This window comes from Centroberyx gerrardi, chromosome 23, assembly GCF_048128805.1.
Source record: "Centroberyx gerrardi isolate f3 chromosome 23, fCenGer3.hap1.cur.20231027, whole genome shotgun sequence".
In the NCBI taxonomy this organism is placed as follows: domain Eukaryota; kingdom Metazoa; phylum Chordata; class Actinopteri; order Beryciformes; family Berycidae; genus Centroberyx; species Centroberyx gerrardi.
The window spans coordinates 5,416,910-5,441,975 of NC_136019.1; the positions used below are offsets into that span (position 1 = coordinate 5,416,910).

The following is a 25,066-nucleotide window of genomic DNA, read 5'->3' on the forward strand; positions in this document are numbered from 1 at the left end:
GATAGATAGATAGGTGACAGTCTCTCCAAACTCTCATTAGCCAATTAAAACCTTTCATTAGCATCATGAGAGTGCTTTTTGTTAACTTTTTTTTCTGTTTATTGTATTTTTATGTATATCCTTTGGTACCTTTTTTAGTCGTATTTTATCACTTTTTTACTCCGTCCTCTAACCTACCCTATATTCGTTGCAGCTGCAGTGAATCAATTTCCCCTTGGTGATCAACACAAAATCTTATTTTATTTCATCTTACACACTAGGCCACCCTTTCCCAATAAGCTACCCAACATTACAGGCTAATGTAAATCCTCTTTCTGGTTAATATCAGGTATCTGACCTCGTCACCTGCTGTCTGTCCTCACCAGTCACGGGATAGGCTCGGTGAAACTGTTTAAATGTTTAAAATCGGCTGCCCGCTGTCACCTGAAGCAGGTCAGACTCAAACACCAGCGAGGCCGAAACCCTGATTCTACTCCGCTCTGCTCTAATTTAACTGCTTTTATTCATACGGGCCAAATAAAGGTAATGTGGGAAAAGAAAAATCACCCAAATTGTCGTTGGGGGAGGAACCAACCTTGACCAATTCATCCTAAAACGTGTCCCTCCCCTCTGTCTTTCATTCAGTCTTCCCCATTCATCTCAATAGGCGGCGGAGGGAGACGTCACTGCGTCCGACAGCATGCGCCGCCGCGGTCAAGTGCCACGCGCTCAGCCTCTCTTCCGTTAAGCAGATAAAAGGTGGCATCTGTCTTCATTGTGTGAGTAAATCCCCCTCCGTCCATTGACCGGAGACACTTCACATGTTGATGAGGACGGAGGGGACGTATAGACGGAGGCCCCCGCCGCTTTGTTCCCCCCCCCCCCCCCCCCGGGGAGGGAGGGGGGGGACGTTATGCAAATCAAACAAACTGTTTTCAATTTCCATCATAGCAGACAAATAATTATAGCATGTCGGTCAAACTGCCAGCAGGCCCCGTCCCGCGCTAACTGGAAGGAAGAGTTTGTCCCGGACGGAGATAAACAACATTTGAGAAGTTAAAACAAATCAAGCTTTTTAAGTTTTTAAACTTTCTCCAGACCTTATTTTCTTGATTTGAAGATTTCGGTCCATGGATGATGAAGATTATTCTTCACAGTGACAAATACCAGAATATTTGATATGACAGGCATCTAAACAACATTTTTCCATAATTTTCAAAACTTTTTTGTGCAATTTTCAAACTTTTGAAGACCTGGAAAATACCCAACTCTTTTCCCATCCCATTTTTTAGGAACCCCCAGCTAGCGGATAACTGGAGCTCTTGGTTGATGATAAAACACTTTTACAGTTTTTATTGAACGATGAACCTCAGGAAATGGTTATAGCCTGTAGCGTTTTTTGGGAAATTCACTCCTAAACCATAAACAGACTTTATGAGACTGATGCAAATGTGGAGCGCAACTGGCAAACCCTTTTTTTTAACAAACCAACAGGAACCACAGGGACACAAAGAGGAAGCACAGAACCTTACGTTTATCTAAACTAATCAACAGCGAAGGTCAAATGATACTCTCTATTCAAAGCGCTGACTGAGGGGCAGAGGGCCGATTTGCATAAAAGTCGTTGGTGAAGGGCTTTTTTTCACGGAGCGACATAGGTGTGCTGAATAGAAACCAGAACAGGAAGAAATCCAGTGAATGAGATAAATCCCTATAGAGCACAATACAAACAATGCAGCCTCTTGTTTTATCTGCGTTTATGCTCTTTTGTTGTCGTAGAAAACAGTCGGTGAGGGATCCTGTTTTGGTAAAAGTGCTTTAGAAATTAAGAGCTTGGTGCCAGAAGGGGTGTAACTGACATTTTGAGCAAAAATTAGATCCATATATCAAAGTAAACGCTTTTTAGTAGTGGAAGCATTTCTTTACTTGTATATTTATGTGATGACAATATCATTATAGGTCTGCTTTTTTGTTTTGGGTCTCCTGTAAAGTTGAACAAAACCTACGGACGCCTCTCTTGGCTCCAAGCCCTCGAAATGAAACGGACTAGACTAGAATAGAATAAAGTTCTATTGGCACAGGACTAGTTTTGTGTGGTGACCTCATGTATTTAATGAATCACCCACCAAAAACCTCTGGCTTTCGTGATGAGCGTTCACACGTGACCATGAAATTAAGCTGAAATCACCGCTGCCCTGGATACAGCTGTATAAGATCAAGATTTTTTGATTCGTCACCTGATTTCGCAAAGCAATTCTGCTCCTGCCTTCAATTTTCATGACGGGAGGAAGACAGAAATTGCACCTGTAGAAGAAGAAGAAGAAGAAATCATGCGCCAAAAACAAATTACGGCTGAATATTATCAGGGAAGCTCCGTCTTCACCAAAATACGGAAGATAATTTGTGCTTTTTATTTACTTTGCGGGAACAAAAATGAAACAATACAAAATAAAAAAAACTTTAATGAATCTTAAAAAGTAACTAAAAATGGATTACAAGAATGGAAAAATAAGTTAACACAGAAAAAAATAATCTGACCCCCAACAATTGGACTGAACACAAATTTTCTAAACTTTCAGACTTTTAGTGTAATTCCTAATTTCAAGACCTGGAAATTTCAAAATCTTCCTCTGTAGATTCTGCTGCTGCCTTCAATTTTCATGACAAGAGGAAGACTGAAATTGCGCCTGTAGAAGAAGAAGAAATCGCGGGCCAAAAACAAATTATAGATGATTATCAGAGAACCTCTGTCTTCACCAAAATACGGAAGATAATTTGCGCTGGAATTCAAATCAGAAATTACAGACATGGCAGATTGGCGCCGTATTGAAATCACTGACGATCTCCGTAAGTACTTTGCATATTAGCCTCGTTCGAATAGTAGAGCTTAAAGTGGACAAAAGCAGTGTAACGTATATAATATATTACCCATAATTCTCACAATTCCAAAACATAATTGTGCAGGTCCAGTCTTGCAGAGAGAGTTTAGCGAGACTGATGGACGGGGGGGAAGTTTTGGCATGAGTTAGCCTACTTGAGAAGCAAAATGCAGGAAAAGTATATGGGGGGAAAAAAAACACAAATCTCAAGCCCATTATTTTTAACCGAAAAGGCATTTCAGTTGTGCAAATATGCGACCGTAAACAGCCACAAGACCCGTTCTCCACCGAAAACTCGCTTTTGTTTTGTCTCGTCGGCTCATAAACAGAACCTGATCTTCACTCGTTTTTTTTTTTGTTTTTTTTGAGAGAGAGAGAAACGCAATCCAGGGATTCCAGCGTTGCCCCGAATCCTCTCGGGGCCCCCCGAGTTTTTCTAATTTGACTCTTGAGAAGCAAAGAAAGAAAAAAACGATATAAACACACACAAGTCTCTCTCACGTCTCTCATGTTTACAACCCCCCCACCATCCCCCCCCCACCATCCCCCCCTCTCCCAGTTTATGAGATAGAATTTCAATCGTCTCTCCTTTTCCGAACTCGTAAACGATGTAATGAGTTTCATTTGCTTCGGCTACGTTGGGCTCAAACCGCCGAGGTGACCGCAGCACTGTTCATAAAGATCACAGGGAATCCTCTCTCTCTCTCTCTCTCCCTCACACACACACACACACACACACACACACACACACACACACACAGAGTCCACTTCTGTTCAGCACATGCCAGCCTTTTGACTGGTGACTCCCTACATTTGGTGTGAATTTCCAGGCCATTAATTGGGCAGAAACAGAAGTGCAGCGTCACTTCTAAAGGAAACTGCCCGACATTTGCGGTTCCTCTTTCAAACGCTCTCTATTAAACCCCCTTCTATTAAAACAACCGACACTAAATCACTGTTCAAAACGTCTCAGGACACATGACAACAACGTGCTCTCTCGTGTTTTATTTCAAAACAAATAACCGTGGTATGTACATCAGAACAGGCCAACAGTTTAAAAAAAAAAGTTATTCTGTGAAACGATCAATGGCAGTTTGGTGAAAAAAACAACAACAGCACAAACATTTATAAAAAATAATAGCTTCCATGACTTTTCCTCCGAATAACAAGTAATAGATGTCTGAGCTCCATCCAATAGAGCGTCCCTACAGGGTTTCTACACAACTTCACATGTTGAAATTGCAGTTTTCTTTTCCCCAATTCTTCAAATCTCAACTAGATTTGAAGATGTTGGTGAATTGACTGTGGGTTTACCACTGTGTAAAAAGTGTTGTTATAGTGTTGGGGGATTAAACAGTGTTGGGGGAAGTTACTTTTTAAAGAAGTTAGTTACTTTCCTTTGTTACTTAGCTTAAAAAGTCACTACTTAGGTTACAAAATTACTTGTTATTAAAAGTTACTCAGTACTTTTTAATAAAAAGTAATTTAAAGAAAACATGCTGGTTTTAAAATGCAATGCCAGACTATCGCTCTGTTTTTAAAGCAGTGAGCCAATTTTTCTACTTTTTTATTTAATTTGCAGGAACAAAAATGAAACAATACAAAATTAAAAAAAAAAACAGTAATGCATTCTAATGTTAAAAAGTGACTAATAACAGATTAAAAGAATGGAAAAACGAATGCTTTAAGTTAGTACCGCAAAAAAAGTAATCTGACCCCCAACACTCGGACTGAACACCACAAACTTTCTAAACTTTCAAGACTTTTAGTGTCAATCCTAATTTCAAGACACATTTATTTTCCAAACATTTCCAGACGTTGCAGACCGGGAACGCAGCGACTTCTTTTGTTTCTTGTCTTTTTATGGAACAACTTTGAATGCTGCTAACACATCCCACACTTTACCACACTGACCTCAATTTCATCAGTGGATCTGAAGATTTTGGTCACTGTTGAGTATGATGTATCCTGGTTACGGCTGGGCAGCGTGACCAGGCCACATCACACACACACACATACACACTACAGCTGAGGAAAACTTCAAAACCTGGAAATAATCAAATTCATTTTCCATCCATTTTCAGACTTGTCTAGGAACCCTGGCATTTTCCAAATTAATCTTAATGCAGTGGCCATTTTTGTTTATTGGCATCATTCAATTCATTTTACATGCATGACCCTTTTGTGTGATTTCCAAATCAATACCTATAACTCATCAAATTCCTCTCTCACACATTTCCAGACCTGAACCCTGACCTGAACCAAATGAATCTCAACGCAGCGGCCATCTTTGTTTATTGACTTATAATCAACTTATTTTGACAAACTTCCCCGGACTTGGCAGACCCGAGTACGGATCCTGTCGTTATCTAAAAAGCTTCTTAGTCTTTGTTTATTGTCCGTCTGTGGAGAACAAGGGCTTCGAGCATCGCTGCATATTTTCCATTTGAAATTCCGAACTTTGTCCAGAGACTTTAATTTCTTGGCTCCGTTTGCAGTTTTTGTCCAAGGGGTCAAAATGATGACTGACTGCCAACTAGACCTCATCACTCTTTAACTCAAGATTACTCTTCATTCCAGCAGACATATGACATGACAGTGGAAGTCTACAACTACATAAAACGTGTAGTCAGATGTGAAAAACTGTAATTTTCCACAACATTTTTGGGGGAAATTTCCAAGTTTCTCAAGACAGAAACTGCCAGCTTCACTTCCCATACTTTCCAAGACTTTCCAGGCCTGTGTGGAAAGAAACCCAGGTTTTTTTTTTACTAATAAGGAGGCGTTTGGGGAACCTGGGGGAAAAAAAGGGGCGTTTTAGTTTCACTTCTTGTCTGTTTTAGTAGTTATGAGTCCGCGGGGGGTTAAAAATCACCGCAGCACCAAGGTGAAAGTGGAACTCGACACCTGAACCATCTGTTTTTCTGTTTTATATAAAATTGCTCGACTGATCGAACAAAACGACACAAACGCATCCCTTGATAAAATGTCAGCTGTGCATACCCACCTTAAGTCACACACACACGCACGCACACACACACCCTAACTCTCTCATACCCACGCACGCACACACACACCTTTTCAAAAAACTAACACAGAGGACTAGAAACAGTCAACATTGTACAGCAACCACATCACCCCCCCCCCCCCCCCTCCATTAAACTGTTTTCCCCTGGAAACACTCAACTAATGTTTTCCAAAACTCTCTCTCTCTCTCTCTTCTCCCTCCCTTCATCCCTCCCTCGTTCGCTCCGTGCCTCGGGGGCGAAGGGGTCCACTCCATATTGTCTTCATTAGAGCCGACGCGCATCGACCTGGTTTGGAAACACGGGGTCTCTGAGGCTTTGTGTGTGTGTGTGTGTGTGTGTGTGTGGAGGAGGCTTGAGGCTGCCGGCTCCTAAACCACATTCTTTAAATTCCCTGTAAACAAGAGAGAGAGAGAGAGAGAGAGGAGAGAGAGAGAGAGAGAAGGGGGAGGTGAGGAGGTACATGGGCTAACACACACATATACAACACACATACACACACACACACAAACAGGAGGGAAGGAGGGGAAGGAAAAGGGTCAAATTCATCACATTAAGTAGGAAACACAACGAGGCTAAATACACATATTAGACACAAGGAGAAACATAACCAAAGATGGAGACAGAAGGGAGACACACACACACACACACACACACACACACACAAACAAATAAAAATGCAAAATAACATCTGGCCGAGGTAAGCCTTCTTGCTCCTGAGGAAATACAAGTATGCAAATAAGGAAACTATATGGAAATCACAACGTTAAGCAACACAGCTTCATTTGCATCAAGACAGGGATTGGTTTCCATTTTTTACACACACACACACACACACACACGCATGAGTGTTTCGGCACAATAGCTGCATTATAAAGTCTAGTCAGCGGTGTAGTTTATACGTTACAGTGCAAACAATGCTGCTTTGTTAATCTATTGTTATGTTAAATCGCCTGTTTCAGAAAAACAAACAAATATGCCGCGGACTAGACGGACTAGACACACACACACACACACACACACACACACACACACACGCAGCATGAGTAATTGCCCTGACAAATGTCCCCTCTCCCTGACGCAGGGAAGGAGGATGTCCTGTTTGTTAGCTATTGTAGAGCCGTCAGCGCGGCTCTGTCATGTTCTGCCCACAGTGACAGCAGCAGCGGCGGCTTCGTCCAGGACCGCAGTGGAAAAAAACAAATGGTTTTCCGCGTGTTTTCCTCTGGGTTCAGATGAATCCTGATAACGTGACGCTCGCTCTCTCTTTCTGCACGGGAGAGAAGGTTACGGCGATGTTTGCGCTGAAATCAGCACAGTTTAAAACTACACGTTGTAACTTTTGAATTTTTGACAGTTGGAAGGACTTCATTACCCAGAAATCATGTAACAGTAAACTACATTTCTTCTTGTTCTTCAGACAGTTTGCAGGATTTTTTATTCTGGGCCCATTTTGTATTTGTATAGTATTTTTTTCTTATTCCTGCAGATAACCGGCCAAACGAAGACAACACAATGTCATGTTTGTGATGTTTCCAGCAGCTACAATGGAGTTTGATATCAGAAAATGTTTCAGGATGTAAAACATCAGCGGTAAACGTCAGGTTTTGGTGTCAGTCCCTCAGAATCAAAGAGCGAGGGCTTCTTTCTAGAGCCGCCGTTTTGCACCGAGAGACGTTCAACAATCATACAGGGAGAAATCCATCGTAGAAGAGGAGAGAGACCAGTTTCTCCACCCACAGGAGCAGGAGAGAGACCAGAATGCACTGCAGCAGAGAGACAGGTTGTGTTTTCCATAAAGGACGCAACTCTTGCTTTTTCTCAACTAGAAAAACTCGCTCTACTATCGCTATCGCTATCTCTCTCTCCACCTGTAAGTAAAACCAACAGCTGGGTGCAACAAGTCCAGGCCAGTCCTCTGGAGGTTGTCGAAAGGCATTCTGGGAAATGTAGGAAACCACTAACTGAAGTAGAAGCAGACGAGGGAAGGTCGGTTCACCAAAAAGGTTGTAAAATTGTACAAATTACAACTCTTCATCACAAAGTAACAGATTGATGATATATAACAGCGTAAGACTGTCAGAGGGGGAATTTTCCATTAAGTTTGATTCATCACTTCCTGTGGGTGGAAAAGTGACATTAGAATTTAATTTGGACAAAAAATAACATGCCATGCTGAACGGGACTCGGACCGGTTCCACATCATCCACGGCTAAATTGGGCAGAAAGACGACCAACCAAGCAGGACTCATTTGAATAAAATGTCAACTTTTATCACGGTTCACTTGTTATTTTATACAATACTGTCTCTCTCTCTGTTTCTCTCTCTCTCTCTCTGCCTTTCTCTCTGTTCTCTCTCTCTGCTTCTCTCTCTCTCCCTCTCTCTCTCTTCCAGATGTAGATGGTAAATTCTGGTAAAGTGACGAGCGTCCATGGGGGCCCCCGGTATTTACTACCTGTGAACGTTAATCTATCACAGCATCTGTGGGTGGGTATTACCTCTGTGTGTGTGTGTGTGTGTTTTGGTATTTTTTGAAACAGTTCTCTTGGTTGAGTGTGTTTAAGTGTGTGCGTACCTCTTGTTTGAGCGTGTGCCGTTTTATGCCGTGTTTGTGTGTATATCTGTGTGTGTTATTTTGTGTGTGTGTGTGAGTGTGAGATAGAGAAAGAGAAGACGAGCATCTTGTCAGCGAGGGGGAGAATTAACGAGCAAGCTGCTGGGACGATCGCAGAGTAATGGGATGTAAAGTTGCTGCCATATCTCCCTCCTGACACACACACATGCACGCACGCGCACACACACACGCACACACACGCACACACACGCACACACACGCACACACACACAAGCGGCCCCTGGGGAAATCACACTACCAGAGTCTCGTAAACACAGAAATAAGTAGTGAATACACAAGCAGCCAGACAGCTGCTGCCGCCTCTGACAGTCACCTAATAAAATACCCATTCTAATTAATATAGCTCCTTAACGGGCTCGGGTCTGTATGGGTCCGTGTGTGTGTGTGTGTGACAGAGAGAGAGAGAGAGAGAGAGAGAGAGAGAGAGATTCAGTGATTCCCCACTAAGGACATTTAAAGGCGCATTCTGCCTATTATTTTTTAATCGCTCTCTCACTTGCCTTGCTCATCTCAATGTGTAAAATCTGTTTCTCCTATCAGTTACACACACATTTTGTTTAAAGTAATAATCTTTGACATTTCCATATAAATAAATGTCTCTTTTGCTACTTTCTATCACTGATTGCTATAACACAACAGTGATCCAACCTATATCCAGTTCTTGAAATCTTTTCCATCTGCTGTTCTAAACAGCCGGTGTCTGGTAGCTCTTTCCTGGGAAAAAATCCTCTGGCACACAGGAAGTGACGCGTTTTACAGTTCCGGTTTGTTTAGAATCAACAGAAGAAGAAGAACTGGGTAGTTAGCATGAGCAGCGACAGCCACCGTGGCTGAACAGACAGAGAAAAGAGCGCCACCTACAGAAACTCAAACTGCAGCGACAGAAGATCCGAGGAAAGAGACGTCACAGTCCCGCCCACACCGTTTGATTGGCAGGCGAAGTGCAATGCAGCAATGAGAGGATTTCGAGGATTACCGCTTTAAGATTCAAGACTCGAAACTTTACGGTTCATTCGTGCCAGCAAAAACAGAGCAGATGTAGGCACCGACAACACCCAGTTTCTCAGGGAAACCAGTGTTTATAAGCACGACATCGCTTCCAAACCAGGGAAACACTTATCCAACCCAATGATGTCATGTGGCTCTGGTTGCCCAGAGGTGTGTGTGTGTGTGTGTGTGTGTGTGTGTGTGCATGTCAGTCAATGTGTCTATGTAGACTGTGTCTGTTTCTCTGTGTTTGTGTGTGTGTGTATTAGTTGAGTTAGTAGGCGTGTGTTTTTTGTTTTTTTTATCTGAAACAGAGACAAAAAGACACACACACTTCAGAATTGTAATTTCCTCATTTTTCATTGAGGTTTTGGTGTCCGTCCGTTGCCCGGTAAAGCACTTTGTGACAATCTTGTTTTATAAAAAGCAGTTTCTGAATAAATCTGACTTGACAGAAAGCAGAAGTTGGAGACAGAAGAGACAGTCAGAGAGAGAGAGAGAGACAGAGGGAGACAGAGAGAGAGAGAGAGAGGACATAAAACAGATGTGACAGGGTGAAACCCAGAGACCCCAGCGGAAGAAAGAGAAGAAAGAGAGTAGATGCAGAGAAAAGAGGAAAAGAGAGAAGAGGGCAAAAATCCCCTGGATCCACATACAAGAAGGTGAATATGAAAAATAAAAACAAATGGATGGGAGAGCTGCATGGGATCATCAGAAACAAACTTCAGGATGGGCGAAAATCACTTTTGTCTTAGTTGAGAAGAGGGAAAGCTGTAAAATCAACCAAAAAAGAAACTGTACTGTACATACTGAAGTGGAGGCAAAATATTTAAAAACCTATCAATCAAATGCTTTCATTTAAACAAACGCATATGAGGCAAGGAGTATGATGAGTATCATTTCTATGATCATATATGAAGTAGAAATTTTTGCCTTATTAGAAATGAGTAGGGAATTCATCTTGATAGTTTAGTTTTAGTTGTTGAGGAAAGAAAGCAGAAAAATCTACTCAAACTCAAAAAAAAGTCTGTGTCACATGGTATATTGGTAAAAAAATACAATTTAAAAAGCCTAAACTTACATATTTCCATACTTAAAATACTGAGGCTTTCAAACTTTCCCCCCCCCCAACTACAGTGCGGACAGACATTCGCGTCGATTTTACATCTTTCCTTACTTAACTAACGATTAACACAATGGTTTATTTTATTCCTGGGATAAATGTCAACGCTGAGCGAAGGGAGAAGGAAAGAGAATGAGGGATTGATAAACGGAGAGGAGAGGCAGATGGGACTCAGCGGCCGAACGCACATTTTCCCTCTCTCTCTCTTTCTCTCTCTCTCTCTGGCTTGTCTGCATTTCATTTCTCCTCCTTTTTATTCTCTCCGTCCATCCATTCATCCACCCGTCCCCCCCCTCCCCCCTAATAAAAGCCTTATGACTGGAACCACCGGTACTTTCTACCCCTCTGGTTGCGATGATTTAATGTTTGCCAAAAAAACCAAATTGAATTTCAGGGAATAAACTCCCGTTCCCCTAGAGCCTAGGTCTGATATGACCTCGGTTTCTAATTCCATCTAGATAAACCGATCCTGTGATTTTCCTCCTAGATCCTATGGGGTTTCTGTCATTTTGTGAGTGGACTTGTTCCATTTAAGTTCATGTAGCTCTAATCGCTCGATAACTACGGCTGGAAACTGACTTTCATCCCGGTCAGAGTGGCAGGCGGTGAATAAATTCAGCATCTTTTTTTTTACAGCTTTACCAGCCAAATTCCCTTTTAAGACTCCACTAGTTGGTTATTTGCCAAAGTGTCTGGCAGAGGAGGCGAACTCACTAGCCACAAACCAAAACCTTCCCAAATTCTCACTACATGTACAATAACTCTCTCTTCTGTCAACTCAGTGGAGCGCGAACCGAACCGAACAATTCTCCGACTTGCAAAGCTGAAGTAACGGTTTATGTTTGTTTATCGTTTGTCTTCCGGGTCTCATTTTCCATAAAAATACGCCCATCAATGCAGAAGAAGAACTGGGGGGGGTTATTTCAGACGAGAAGTTAGAGAAATGGGTTTTGCACGTTTGAATCCCAGACCGGCTATTAGGGCTTCTTCAACCGCTCGTGTTGAGTTTCCCTTCGAGCAAGGCAATCGATCCCCAGTTGCTCCAGAAGCAAGGCTGAGAAAAAGAGCTCAGTCAATATTCCCTGAAAAAAAAAAGAGGTTAAAATAACTCACTAAACTCGACCTAAACCTAAAAAAAAAAAAACGAAAAGAAAACTATTTTTTTTTGTGATCTTTGGTTTTGGAAGACATAGCCAGTTTTGACTTTTGCGGCTTGGAGGGAAACAAGACCCGTCCACAACCCTGCAGTTCTTCCAAGGTGCTCGAATTAAAAAACTGGAACCCGAACAAAATGAATAATTCAGCTACATTTCGTCGACAACAAATAAAGAAACTTCTCGACGTAAAGCTTTGTGACGTTGGCTAGACGTTGGCCTGGATCTCACTCCTGCTCGTCTCTCACCATAAACCGCAGTGTTTTTTAGCGCCTTTCCGTCAGTCTGACACACACACACACACACAGAAAGAGTAACTGCTGTGTCAAATACCATCCAGAACCATTTCATTGACGCGGGGAAGGAGGATTTCCTGTTAGTCCATGGTTAACAGACTGGATCCTCCATATTTTATAGACACTGAAAGATTCTTTTGCCCCCAAAAAATGCATAGACAGTATATTGTTTATGAAAATGAACTCCATATAGACGTATTCCTCGGTCAGTTTTGTTTCAGTGAGTTCCCGACCTTCCTTACAATATTTCTCCCCGCCGCTCAACTCTTCGCCTACGTTTCACCCTGCTGGCGAATTTCTCCTGGGTGCTGTGGGCTGTCAGCGCCGAGACCAAAGGCCTGCGCTAGGCATAACCACATGACTGCACACACACACGCGCACACACACACACACACACACACACACAAATGAATATACCCACGCACACATAAAGAAACATATAGAAAGAGACGCAGACGCAAAAAAAAAAGGACACATCAGACATCAAGACTCAGAATAAGGGGTTGTGGGTGAGTGAGGGGTCGGCGCAATATTCACACACACACACACACACACACACACACAAAGAGATGTTAAGAGACACAGGGAAAAAAAGAGAGGAACAAGTCATACTTTCATCCCACACAGAGACATATAGAAAGAGAAACAGACACATGAAACCACACATAAAAAGAGGCATGCGGAGACAAAAGGGCTGTAGGTGAGCGAGGGTTCAGCGCAACACACACACACACACACACACACACCTGTGAAACCCCCCACACACCTGTGCACCCACCTTTCTATCCACCCAACCACAGACACATTACACATTCACACACTCCTCCTCTCTCTCTCTCTCTCTCTCTCTCTCTCTCTCTGTGTCTCTGTATCTCTCTTTCTCCCTCTCTCTCTCTCTCTCTCTCACACACACACACACACACACACACACACACACACACACACACACACACCAACCTTTGATGGTGCTGATGACCTGGTCCAGGTGTTTGGTGTCGTTGCGGTCTGGTCGACAGCTTGGGCTGATCTCCAGCGAGTAGTCTGGGCCGTACTCTGTAAAGAACTAACACACACACACACACACACACACACACACACACACACACACAGAGAGATCACATTAATGATTATTATGATTTCTTGAGTTATGATTACAATGATCATTTCTTTTGTAATTTCCTCCCCTCCCATTCATATTCATACCATCATCTCTCACACAGTTATTGTAGTAAAATGCTAAAACACACTTTCTCTTCTTTCTTCTTCTGTCTCTTTACAAAACTTCAACTGCATTCGTACTTTGAAGAATTGGCATTTGAAATAGGTGATAAATACTTAATCTGGCTTCCATGGTTCCCTTCTTTACATGTTGTAATAAAATGTCATGTTTCGTCTTTTTTTTTGTTGACCACCTTCCTAATATTGATTTCTACCCTCCCTTTGCAGAATCTACTTCATTTCTCAACTGTGTCAATGCTTAAAAAAAAAAGAAAAATCCACCTTCGGATACTCTCACACTGTTAGATATCAGTTTGTTTTCCCTCAACCTGCCTCGTCTACTTCTACTTCTGTTAGTGATTTCCTACGTTTCCCAGAATGCCTTTCGACAACCCCCAGAGAACGGGCGTGAAGTTGTTGTTTTCAGTCGTAGGCGGGCGGATGGGAATATAAATAGTTTGAAAGCGAGATCGTTCAGCTGTGGGTTGAACGTGTAGGAGGAGAGAGCGACAGTGATAGCATAGTGAGAGCAAAACATCTTACTCAAATGTCTTGGTGCTGCATTGCATTCTGGTCTATTTTCTGGTACTATCAGTGCAGAAATTGGTCTCTCTCCTCTTCTACGATGGATTTCTCCCTGTATGATTGTTGAACGTCTCTCGGTGCAAAACGGCGGCTCTAGAAAGAAGCCCTCGCTCTTTGATTCTGAGGGACTGACGCCAAAACCTGACGTTTACCGCTGATGTTTTAGATCGCTGAAACATTTTCTGATATCAAACTCCACTGTAGCTGCACTGGAAATATCTCAAAGTGATGTCATGTCATCTACCTTTGGCCAGATATCCGTGGAAATAAGAAAAATAAACCACCAAACAACGGTCCCAGAAATGGGCCCAGAAATGCAAAGTACATCACCAACAGCTGTTTTTTTGTTGTGTATAAAGGTGGATTTTCCCTGTAAAAATCCCTCTAACCCGTCTCCTTGACTGAAGTCGACTTAATAGGTGAAATCACTCGGGGATTGTAGCTTTCACCTGGATTCAACTGGTCATTCTGCTGCATGGAGAGAGCATGTGTTCCTAATATTTTCTACACTCAGTGTGTCGTCTAGGAGTGGAAATAAACAAACTGCAATGCACCGGCCAAGTCTGGTTCATTCTTTGGGAGGAAATATGAAGCAGAACACAGAAAGAGAACCACAAAACTGTCAAACCTCAACTATATTGTCTGGACCATACAGACATGAAAAAAAAAACTATAGTTTGAGATCATTTCAGCAAAAACTAAAAGGCTCCTGGCGTCGACCCAAACTCCGTGAAACAATACAAGCCCAGAAAACAGGTGGAAACCCAGAGAATGGGTTCAACCAGAAGTTACAACCAATTTTTTTCATTTCCAGAGAATAGTCGGGCCGTGACTCAATGCCATGAAAACAAAACAAACAGAGAGACCAGATCTGACCACAAGTGCGTCAGTCCACTAGCAGGGACTGTTGTGAAAGCCTTGGACTCTGAAGACTCAGCGAAACACACCGAACACGTCAAGGTGGCTGAGGTGAGGACTAGTGAAAACACCTATACTCCTACTTAAATAGATTTATATATGAAGAGTTTTGTTGCAAAATGATACCCAACATTTAAGAAATAAAACAGTCACTTACTCTGAGATAATATTCCATATGTATCCCTAAGAAGTATTACCTTAAATGTATTAATATGTTTTTTAAGTTAAGTTTTTAAGTAGTTTTTCTTAAGTTAGTGAATTGCTTCAGTAAACATCCCATAATGATTTGGTCATTTTACAGGAATGGGCCGTACTTTTCAAAAGGTGGATATCTAGCTTTGGAACAAAACTCTTTAGAGGATTAGATGGATGTCATGAGAGAAGACTTCAGAAGATTTGTTGGCAAAGCAAAGATGGACACAGGCACACACACACACACACACACACACACACACACACACACAGGTTTAAGCAGATGCACACACACAGAGCTGGGCCAAAATGCAGTAGGAGAGAGTATACTTTTGTTTACTTGAAAGACAAAGACTACTCTGTCTTTGTTTAATAGCTGTGTGTGTGTGTGTGAGAGAGAGAGAGAGAGTGTGTGTGTGTGTGTGTGTGTGTGTGTGTGTGTGTGTGTGAGAGAGAGAGAGAGAGAGAGAGAGAATGCATGCCAGCTTGTGTTGGGTAAATGTAGATGAAGGTAAGAGTGTGTGTATGTGGATGAGCGTCAGTACATGTATGTGAAGGTACGAGCCTGTATGCTTGTATTTATTTATTTATTAGTGTGTGTGTGTGTGTGTGTGTGTGTGTGTGTGTGTGTCTGTTTCCAATTAGCCCCGATGAGTCTCTGTGTCCTACCTCCGGTCCCAACAGAACTCAACATGAGAGATGGTTACTTAACACACAAGAGGATAGCCAATCACACACACACACACACACACACACACACACACACACGCACATACATGCAAAATCAACCTCATCTACAATACATTTACTCGACACACAAGCTCGCATTCTCTCACACACACAAACACACACACACACACAAACACACACCATACATACACACAACCACAGTGTGTTCCCATGAACCCAATGCTCTGTCTCCTGCTGTCCAGCAATACACACACACACACACATACACACACACACAGAGTCTCCCTGCTGGCTGCTTGTTTGGCTTGGATGACCATGGGGAGGAGAGAGAGAGAGAGAGAGAGAGAGAGAGAGAGAGAGAGAGAGAGAGAGAGAGAGAGAGAGATGCTCACTGTCATAAAGGAAATAAACATGATAATATTCCTATAATATTCTTATATTATTCCTATATTGTGTGTATGTAGTAATCAATATATAGTGACCTTATTGTACTTTCTGCCATTTTTATTTCCTATGATATCACTACAATATTTCTATAATATTCCTATGATATTCCCTATAGTTTGGGACTGTGGGGACTTGTAGAGTGAGAGAGAGAAGCAGAAGAGTTGAAAGAGAGAGAAGGGAGAAAGGGAAAGTACGAGAAATAAGGAGGAGGAGATAAAGAGAAAGAGAGGAGTGTTGGGAAACTATGAGGTGAGAGAGAGAGTAGGAGAGAGAGAGAGAGGTGCTCACTCTCATAAAGGAAATAAAGATGATAATATTCCTATAATATTCTTATAATATTCCTATAGTGTGTGTATGTAGTACTCAATAGAGGGTTTATAGTGACCTTATTGTACTTTCTGCCATTTTTATCTCCTATGATATCACTACAATATTTCTATAATATTCCTATGATATTCCCTATAGTTTGGGACTTGTAGAGAGAAGCAGAAGAGCAGAAGAGTTGAAAGAGAGAGAAGGGAGAAAGGGAAAGTACGAGAAATGAGGAGGAGGAGATAAAGAGAAAGAGAGGAGTGTTGGGAAACTATGAGGTGAGAGAGAGAGAGAGAGAGAGAGAGAGAGAGAGAGAGAGAGAGAGAGAGAGAGAGAGAGAGAGAGAGAGAGAGAGAGAGAGAGAGAGAGAGAGAGATGAAGCAGTATAACTCCACAACCTAGACGAGGTCGTGAGTCAGAAAATACCCGCTGACTGGCTCCGGTGTCTGTGAGAGATAAATGGTCGGAGGTCCGCTCATTTACCATGATCCTTAACACGGACCTGCAGGACCTTCTGCCCATCCCTCACTGCTGCAGCTTGTTATGAGAAACACCGGCCTTGAAGCAGAGGACGCCGTGTGTGTGTGTGTGTGTGTGTGTGTGTGTGTGTGTGTGGGTGGATCTAGACCTCTGTATGAGTGTAATTGTGCGTTTATGTATGTTCTTTTTATTGCCTTCTGGTTTTAAAAGTGCTATATAAAGTTTATTATTAGCAGTAGTTATAGCAATAGTAGTAACAGTTGTAGTAGGAATAGTAATACTTTGAGTAGCATCAGTAGCGGTACTAGTAATAACAGTAGTAATAGGAATAGTGGTAGTAGTAGAAGTAGTAGTAGGAGTAGTTGTAGTGATAGAGTTATAATAGTAGTAGTAGCAGTAAACGGAGTAGTACTAGTAGTAATATGATTAGTAATGGAGTTAGAGACGTAGTAGTAATAGGAGTAGCAGCAGTAGAAGTTGTAGTAGAGATAGTGGTAGTAGTAGCAGTAGCAGTAGTAGTAGTGATAGTAATAGTAGCAGCAGTAGCAATAGTAATAGTAGTAATAGTTGTAGTACTAGTAGTTGCAGTAATAGTATTAGTAGTGGGAGTAGTAGCAGAAGCGGTAGAAGTAGTAATAAGATTAGCAATAGTAGTAGTATAATTAGTAGTAGAAGTAGTAGTGATAGTAGTAATAATAGTAGATGTAATAGTAGTAGGAATATTAGTAGTAATAGTATTATTACATATGTTAATCCAGACTTGTATGCAAGTGTGCATTTGTGTGTTTAAAAGACAGAATGTGTGTGTGTGTATATGTGTGTGTGAGAAAGAGAGTGTATGTGTGTGTGTTTATGTGCACGCGTCCATCTGTGTACAGCATTGTGTGTGTGTGTGTGTGTGTGTGTGTGTGTGTGTGTGTGTGTGAGTCTGTTTGTTTTTACAGGCATCAGCAGGATCTGAGCGATGCGTGAAACTCCAGCTACGAAGGATGCCGAGCGCCACAGAGGAGGGAAAACAAATGGACTCTGTCTGCTATCTGACCGCTATCTAATCAATGTTTTCAACACGGAAAGAAAAACGTCCCAATGCCCAGATCACAGTCACACAGCGCACGTACGCTTCTCTCTCTCTCAGCCTGGACTCCTTCTCTCCCTCCCTCCCTCTTTCTCCATCAATCCATCTCCATTAGTGTCATCTCTCAATTTCCCTTTTATACAGTAGTGCCCTACAAGTTATATTTTTTTCTTTTTTGAGAGGGTAGGGAAGCTGAAAACAAGACCCAGGAGAGAAGTTTCTGCTGGGATTCAATCCTAAATTTGCAGGGGTGCATGTAGTTTTGCACCAAAGACAGAGAGTTTTTCAATTCTTGTTAAGCAACAGTCTTGCATTGCATTTAAAAATCACTGACAACACACTGTATTGCATTGTTTTTTAAATGGTTAACAAAAGTATTCTAACAAGTTACTTTGAACTGCAATGAAGTAAACTAATAACTTTTCCCCAAAACTGGCTGCAACCACTCCAAAATCTCTGAAGACATCACTCTCTTTCCTTTATCTCTCTCTTTGTTTCATCTCTTTCCTGCTCTCACTCTCTCACCCTATAGTTGAACTTAGTTGTGTATGAAATAATAAATAAGATAGTGAGAATAAAAAAAAATACAAATGGTGCAAGTAAGATAAAGAAGGGGCCAAGGGGGCTTATAAAAACATCTCACCTAAAAGGAAAATAAAAAAATCAAGATAACAGAGACACAAGTGAACTGTGATCCCGTCTTCAAGCTCGACTGTGAACCAGAAACACAAACAGACAAACACAACTGTAACAGAGACATAATTCCCTAAAGGGAAACAGGGCAGGAAACCAAGTTATTTTTTTGCTCATCGGTCATGAATGGTACATCCCAACATTCATCAACCACTTTCTGTCCCATGATAATCACACAAATAATCTCATATATAGTAAACTTTGCTTAAAGAAACAGTTTAGGGGAGGGATGATGAATTAATAAAACAAGTTTCTTCGACACGCGTTTGTACACATTGGGAATTAGCAGAAGAATTCCCAGAGGCCACACACACACACACACACACACACACACACACACACACACACACACACACATACACACACACACACACACACACACACACACGCTTCCCCAGCCACGTTTCCGGCGATTGAGGCTGTGATTCTGGGAGCCGGCGCGTCCCCGACGACGACAACGAGAGGCAGGACGGGAAGTGGCTGCAGACAGGAAAGGGGGAAGTGGGAAGTAGAGGGGCGGGACGCTTCCCCGCTGCCAATCTGGGACCAGAGAGACGTCCCTCCCTTCCTGTGCGGGCCTGCCTGCAGACACACAGTTGTATTTACTTCTGTTGATGCGGGGACATTTTGGCTGTGGCTGGTCAGTTTGTCTACTCCAGTGGTTCGCAAGGGTCACGAGATAATTAATGAGATAGGAAAAAAATTCTACTACACACGAATTTATTATCATGTCCTTTTTCCAGATTTTTCTCAAATTTTTGCTTTTTTTTGTGAAATCCTGAATCGTTTTAAGCTTTTCTATAGGCCTCCTCTGATAATAAATCAAAAGAAATAACCTGAAAAGGAGAACATTTTTCTTCGGTTGAACTTTTTGGGTCGTAAGTAGACATCACTTCGTTTCAAGGGGTCACAAGCCAAAAAGGTTGAGAACGATTGCTTTACTCTACCAGACACTGCGGTAGGCAATCTACCAAACTATCAATTGGCATTTCTTTTCTACTCTAAACCCTAGTTCTTTTCTTCTTTTTTCTTCTTCTAAACCCCAGTTGGTTGATTAAGTAGTGAAAGTGGCTGGTGGTTTTGCCGTCAAACACTCACTGGGGCTGGTGGACAAAAAACAAAAGTGATTTTCCTTCCCTGTTTCAACGTTACCTGTAGAGCTGCAGAGGCCATGTTTTGCACCATGGCAATTCAGCTGACTCCATACATAAAGAAATCCAGCAATAATACACAAGAGGATATAAATTCAGGTGACAAAAGGGACGATGACGATGTCGCCAAGTACAAAGTGTAGCTGCATTTTATAAAACAGTTACCGACGCATCTGCACTGGATGGAAAGATTTGTCTGTAGGTTTTTGCAGATTAACTTTTTGAATGCGATGTATCCCCATGCAAAAACTATAAAATAATTGAATCTAATTTCTTTAAAATAGCATTAAGATAGATTGTCAAACTGAAAGAGATACAAAAACTTGGGATACTCTTTATCTCCTCCAATTATAAAGATACCATTTTAATAGCACTCACACGCCCAATCATAGATAAGGGTAATATTCTCCATTTCTCTATGTGAGACTTAAGATTTTCTATAAAAAGTAAGGAAAGTAAGTAAGGAAAGTTTTGTATAGTAGACAGAAAAAGCAAGAAAGATCACTAACTAGCTCCCTGCTTATAACAAGAGTTGGCACTAACCAGCTGTACAGAGGAAGTTAATTAATGCGTAAGGTGGCAGTTAGAGTGGAGATTTTGAGTATTTGAAAAGGAGACCAAACAGCTGTGCCAACGTTTCTGCACACATCACAGTCAAAACACACTGTACATTGGGGAGTGGCTGTGATCAGGGGACTGAGGCACATGACCTCGCACTCCCACTGTCTTGGGTTTGAAACCTACTCATGAACCGAGTCACATGTTGCAGCCCTTTCTCTCTGTCCTGCCTTTCGGGTCACTCTCCACTGTGCGCTATCCAATGAGGCAGAAATGCCTTTAAATATTTAAAGGCAAACAACAAACAAAAAAACACACTGTGAACTGAAAAAAGACATGTGTCTACTAGTTCTCTTACATGATCATTCTGGGGTCAAAAGGGCTTTGCAGTTGTCACAAATCTCCTGGCAACCACAGCTGGCGCCATCATGGAGGATTGGCTGTGCACAAATAACGGCTAAATATATATCTGGGCTAAAAAAGAAGACGCATGAAAAAGATTGTTGTAGTGTGGCTGTAGGTCAATTCAGTAATGTTATAAGTAAAAGTGAATAGTCTGATAAGATAGATTTGTTTCCTAATTTAGTTACTGTGACAAAACTGTCTTGTCTTTAGCTCTAGTCTCTACTCCAAAACACTCTGAGTTGTATCTTGAGAAGAGTCATCTCAGTTAACCTGAACAAACTGTTAGCTAGCTAACTAGCCAGCAGGCTAATCCAGCAAAACATCCGATACATGATGCGACTACTAGCTACTACTCGCACAAGCTTTTACTAGATACGTTTGCTAGAGCGCATATAAAATGTGTAAAGACAGTGATGGTTAGCTGACCAGATACTATGGTTAGCTAGCTAACAAGCTGACATCATCTAAACACTAAATCGATCAGATATATCAGTGATGAAATTGTCAGTTTCCAGTCAAAAACAGAACAGAGAGAGGGAGAGACAGAGAGAGAGAGAGAGAGAGAGAGAGAGAGAGAGAGAGAGAGAGAGAGAGGGAACGTGAGCTGGACTCAAACCAGCAACACTGTGAGTACACGGTGTGTGTCTCGGCCCGCTGAGGCGGCCGGGCAGCCCCAGGAAGTTGGATCTCTGGTTTGTTTTTGATGGGAAAAGCACCGCTGGGAGGAACTCAGCTGCTGGGAAACAACCAAAAACAAAATGACAGGGGAGGAGAGGAGGAGGGGAGGACGGGAGGAGGGGTTCGGGGCGGTGAAGGCTGAATTATTGAAGAAGGGCAGATGGACAGCTCTCTTCTTCAACAAATACTTCTCTATTATACATTAGGGCTGCAGGGCTAATTGTTTATAATCATTTATCCCTTTAAGCTTAAGTTTCCACCACTAAAAACTGTAGAATACTGGCATATGTGCAATACTGAAACAAGTTCGATTTGAATATCCGCCGCTCATTAGAAGGAAAAAGTACAGTAAAATAACGTTGTTTTCCAAATCATCAAAACTAAAGATCCCGATTAAAATTTGAGATCACGATCTGCAGCAAAAGTATGGGGTTTATTACTTTAGCCATTCACATGCAGCCGTATTATACATTATGCTTCAACAGACACTTATAATGTTGACAATCTAGGAAATGAATCCTACACTACTATGGCATTCACTCACTGTAAGTTGCACTGGATAAGAAAGTCAAATAAAAGCCCGAGACAACAATGTAATAATCAGAAGCCTTAATTTATTGACTGGTATAAATCCTGTTCATACTAAGTTGCTTTGAGTAAGAGTGACAGCTACATGTAAATGGATGGACTTGTTTAGAAACTCGCTGACATGATTTGTGTATCAGGGTAGGGTCGTTCTGATCCGACACTAAACATCGGATTAGTGCCAATCTTTGAATAAATCTTCGAATGTTTGCTTTTGATACACGACGACTCACCTGGGTGCCTGTGGGAAACTGCTAACTCTCCAGCAATGCTACGAGTCACTTGTACCACGTTGACAGCGGACACGAGTGAAAATAATTCTTTGTGTTGGTTTAATGCTTCTCAAAGTACCAGATGGGCGGGGTTTACCACATCAGGAGAGTTCAGATAGCGCCAATTAAAGTGTCAATCACAGATAAGTATACCAAATTCACTTTGAGAGGACAATACTGCCAATAAACTTTGCTCCAAATATTGCTAAGAAACTGCTCTCTTTCCGCCCATTTTAGGAATTTATTTATTTATTTTCTGAATTTTCATTTAAATTTCCACATTCCAGGTTTTCTTACAAAAAAGAAAACATACAAAAAAAAAGGCTGGGTATGTCATAACAGGTCATTGTATTCAACCTTTAGGCATTTAGATGACGCTCTCCTCAAGACCAACTTATAACACACACAGACACACACACACACACACACACACACCTATTAATCACATCTGAGACAATGCAACAGTAGAAAAAGCTTCCTAGATTTCCAATGTAAACCAGCAGCCAACAGCAAGAAGTTCAAAGGTCAAAGCCACAGCGACGGACAATAGATGGAACAAATACTCCTCTGCCCCTTGTATGTTCATGTATAATAGAGAAATGTTTGGTAAAGTAATAAGACCGAGGGAGACAAAGGACTAATTTTCTTCAAAAAACCCCAAACACAATCGCCATACCTGCCTAATCGGAGACCCCAGCTGACCTCTGACCTCTGCGTCTATTCTTAGCCGGCGGCATATTGTTACCCTCCGATTCTCACGCAGATTAGCTCCGCCGCTATCACACAATGGGGGGTCAATAGGGTTCAGCTAACCGCTAACAGACAATACAAGTCAATGGGGAGGGTTAATGACTTTCGACCTCGCGTCTCGACTCCCGATTCGAACCACAAAAGGCACTTTCACTCGTGTTTTCATAAGATATTGGAGTATAATGGCGCTGATATTAGCAGGACTATTGTTTGGGTTATCTGCAGTGTAATATTTTGTCTGGTAATCAGTGAATATTACAGTGCTATTGTTGACAGGAGCGGCCATCTTTTGACTGATGTTTGTGTTTCTTAGACTACTATTTTTATCACTTAGTCTAGTGTTCAGAGTAGAGTTTATCCACTCCAATGAAATGAACATTAACCTCTTAGGTAATAAGAAAAAGATTAGGTTGATTTTATTCAAATAAACAGAGTTCAAATGAAATATTAACAAAAAAATCAAACCAACTCAAGTTTGTTTGGATTAATATCAACAAGACTGGAGCAGATAAAACAAATTGAAATTGTTTGAAGTGCCTGGCTGTTGTTGGATCTGTGTTTAATTTAGTTTAAGTTTGATGAAAATTTGTCATTTAATGACGCTGTGTCGGCACTGTGAGAACAAATAACCATTTATTTCATCTCTATTGCAGTCAATTTTATAAATGAAAATACTTCATTTAACACAGTTTCATAAGTGATAATGCCATTTAAGTTATTTTGAATTAGAAGAAAGAAGTAAAGAAAGAAAGAAGAAAGAAATTAGAAGACTTAATCCAAACTGACGGTAATTTGTCATACAACTGAAATGCCTAAACCTTACAAAATAGACCATTATAGTTTTTGAGTGTACTGAGTGTGTGTGTATTCATGTGCTTTTGTCTACAGTAGAGCAGAAGGCTGGATGGAGACACACACACACACACACACACACACACAGAGGGGCACAAAGGTAGTTTTTGTTCCCTGCGTCGCTGGAACTTCAGCTTTGCTTGGTCATCATGGATAAATGCCCCTCTTATCGAGCACAGCGGGTACAGACAGGAACAAACACACACACATACACACACACACACGCACACACGTCTGCAGCTACCACCTTAGCAGCAGATCACCTTTAAAATAAATGTATGCTACCTAGTTAAGTGTGGAAAAAGGAGCAGGTGTTCAAGTTAATATTCAAGTCAGGAAAAGTCGGGATGGTTGTTTCCAATGTTTTTCATTTCTGGGACTCGTGTGCTCTTTGGAGAAAACGGGTGGTTGGTGTGTGTGTGTGTGTGTGTGTGTGTGTGTGTGTGTGTGTGTGTGTGTGTGTGTGTGTGTGTGTGTGTGTGTGTGCCGTCTTCATCATCTGCAGCAGCTGGCTGCACTGATAGTTGCTTTGTTTTCAGTGAGTGCTGCTTAATGAGGTCAAAGGCTATTTAGGGCCATTGGAGGCCGACTAGGAGAAACAAGAGGTACCTTCATCACGGTCAGAACACACACACACACTCACACACACACACACACACACACACACAGGCACTCACAACTATTCATTACGTTTGACCAAGACAAGGTCCCAAAATCAGTTGCTGGAGAAAGAGGCTCTTTGTGTGTGTGTGTTTGAGAGAGAGAGAGAGAGACAGAGAGAGAGAGAGAGAGAGTAAGAGAGAGAGAGAGAGAGAGAGAGAGAGAGAGAGAGCGAAAGAGAGAGAGAGAGGTCAATTGCTTTACTGTCATTTGATTTACCAGTTAGCGTAATGAGAAGATGAGTGTAAGTGGTCATACGTCTTTACTTTTACAAACATTAGTTACAGGGACCTTCATCGTCCTGGGCCAAGTCAAATCCAAAAACCAAGTTAAAAGTGAAACATTCATATCCAATTTCTGACAGTTCTTGTTTATAGTTATAATCCGTGACATTTTCATATAAAAAAATGTCCGTTTTGCTGCTTGCTGTCACTAATTGCTCTAACACAACAGTGATCCAACCTA

General features: G+C 41.7%; 1 protein-coding gene across 1 annotated transcript in view; it reads right to left on the reverse strand.

Moving 5' to 3' along the window:
- Nucleotides 1–6,016: 6,016 nt before the first annotated feature.
- Nucleotides 6,017–25,066, reverse strand: part of hdac8 (histone deacetylase 8) — a 30,381-nt gene continuing 11,331 nt past the window's right edge. Inside the window, exons 10-11 of the mRNA XM_071902503.2 lie at nucleotides 13,038–13,143; nucleotides 6,017–6,278 (exon numbers count right to left, since the gene is read on the reverse strand). Of these exons, the coding sequence (XP_071758604.1) occupies nucleotides 6,256–6,278; nucleotides 13,038–13,143 (129 nt within the window). The 3' untranslated portion in view covers nucleotides 6,017–6,255. The remainder of the gene's footprint in view (nucleotides 6,279–13,037; nucleotides 13,144–25,066) is intronic.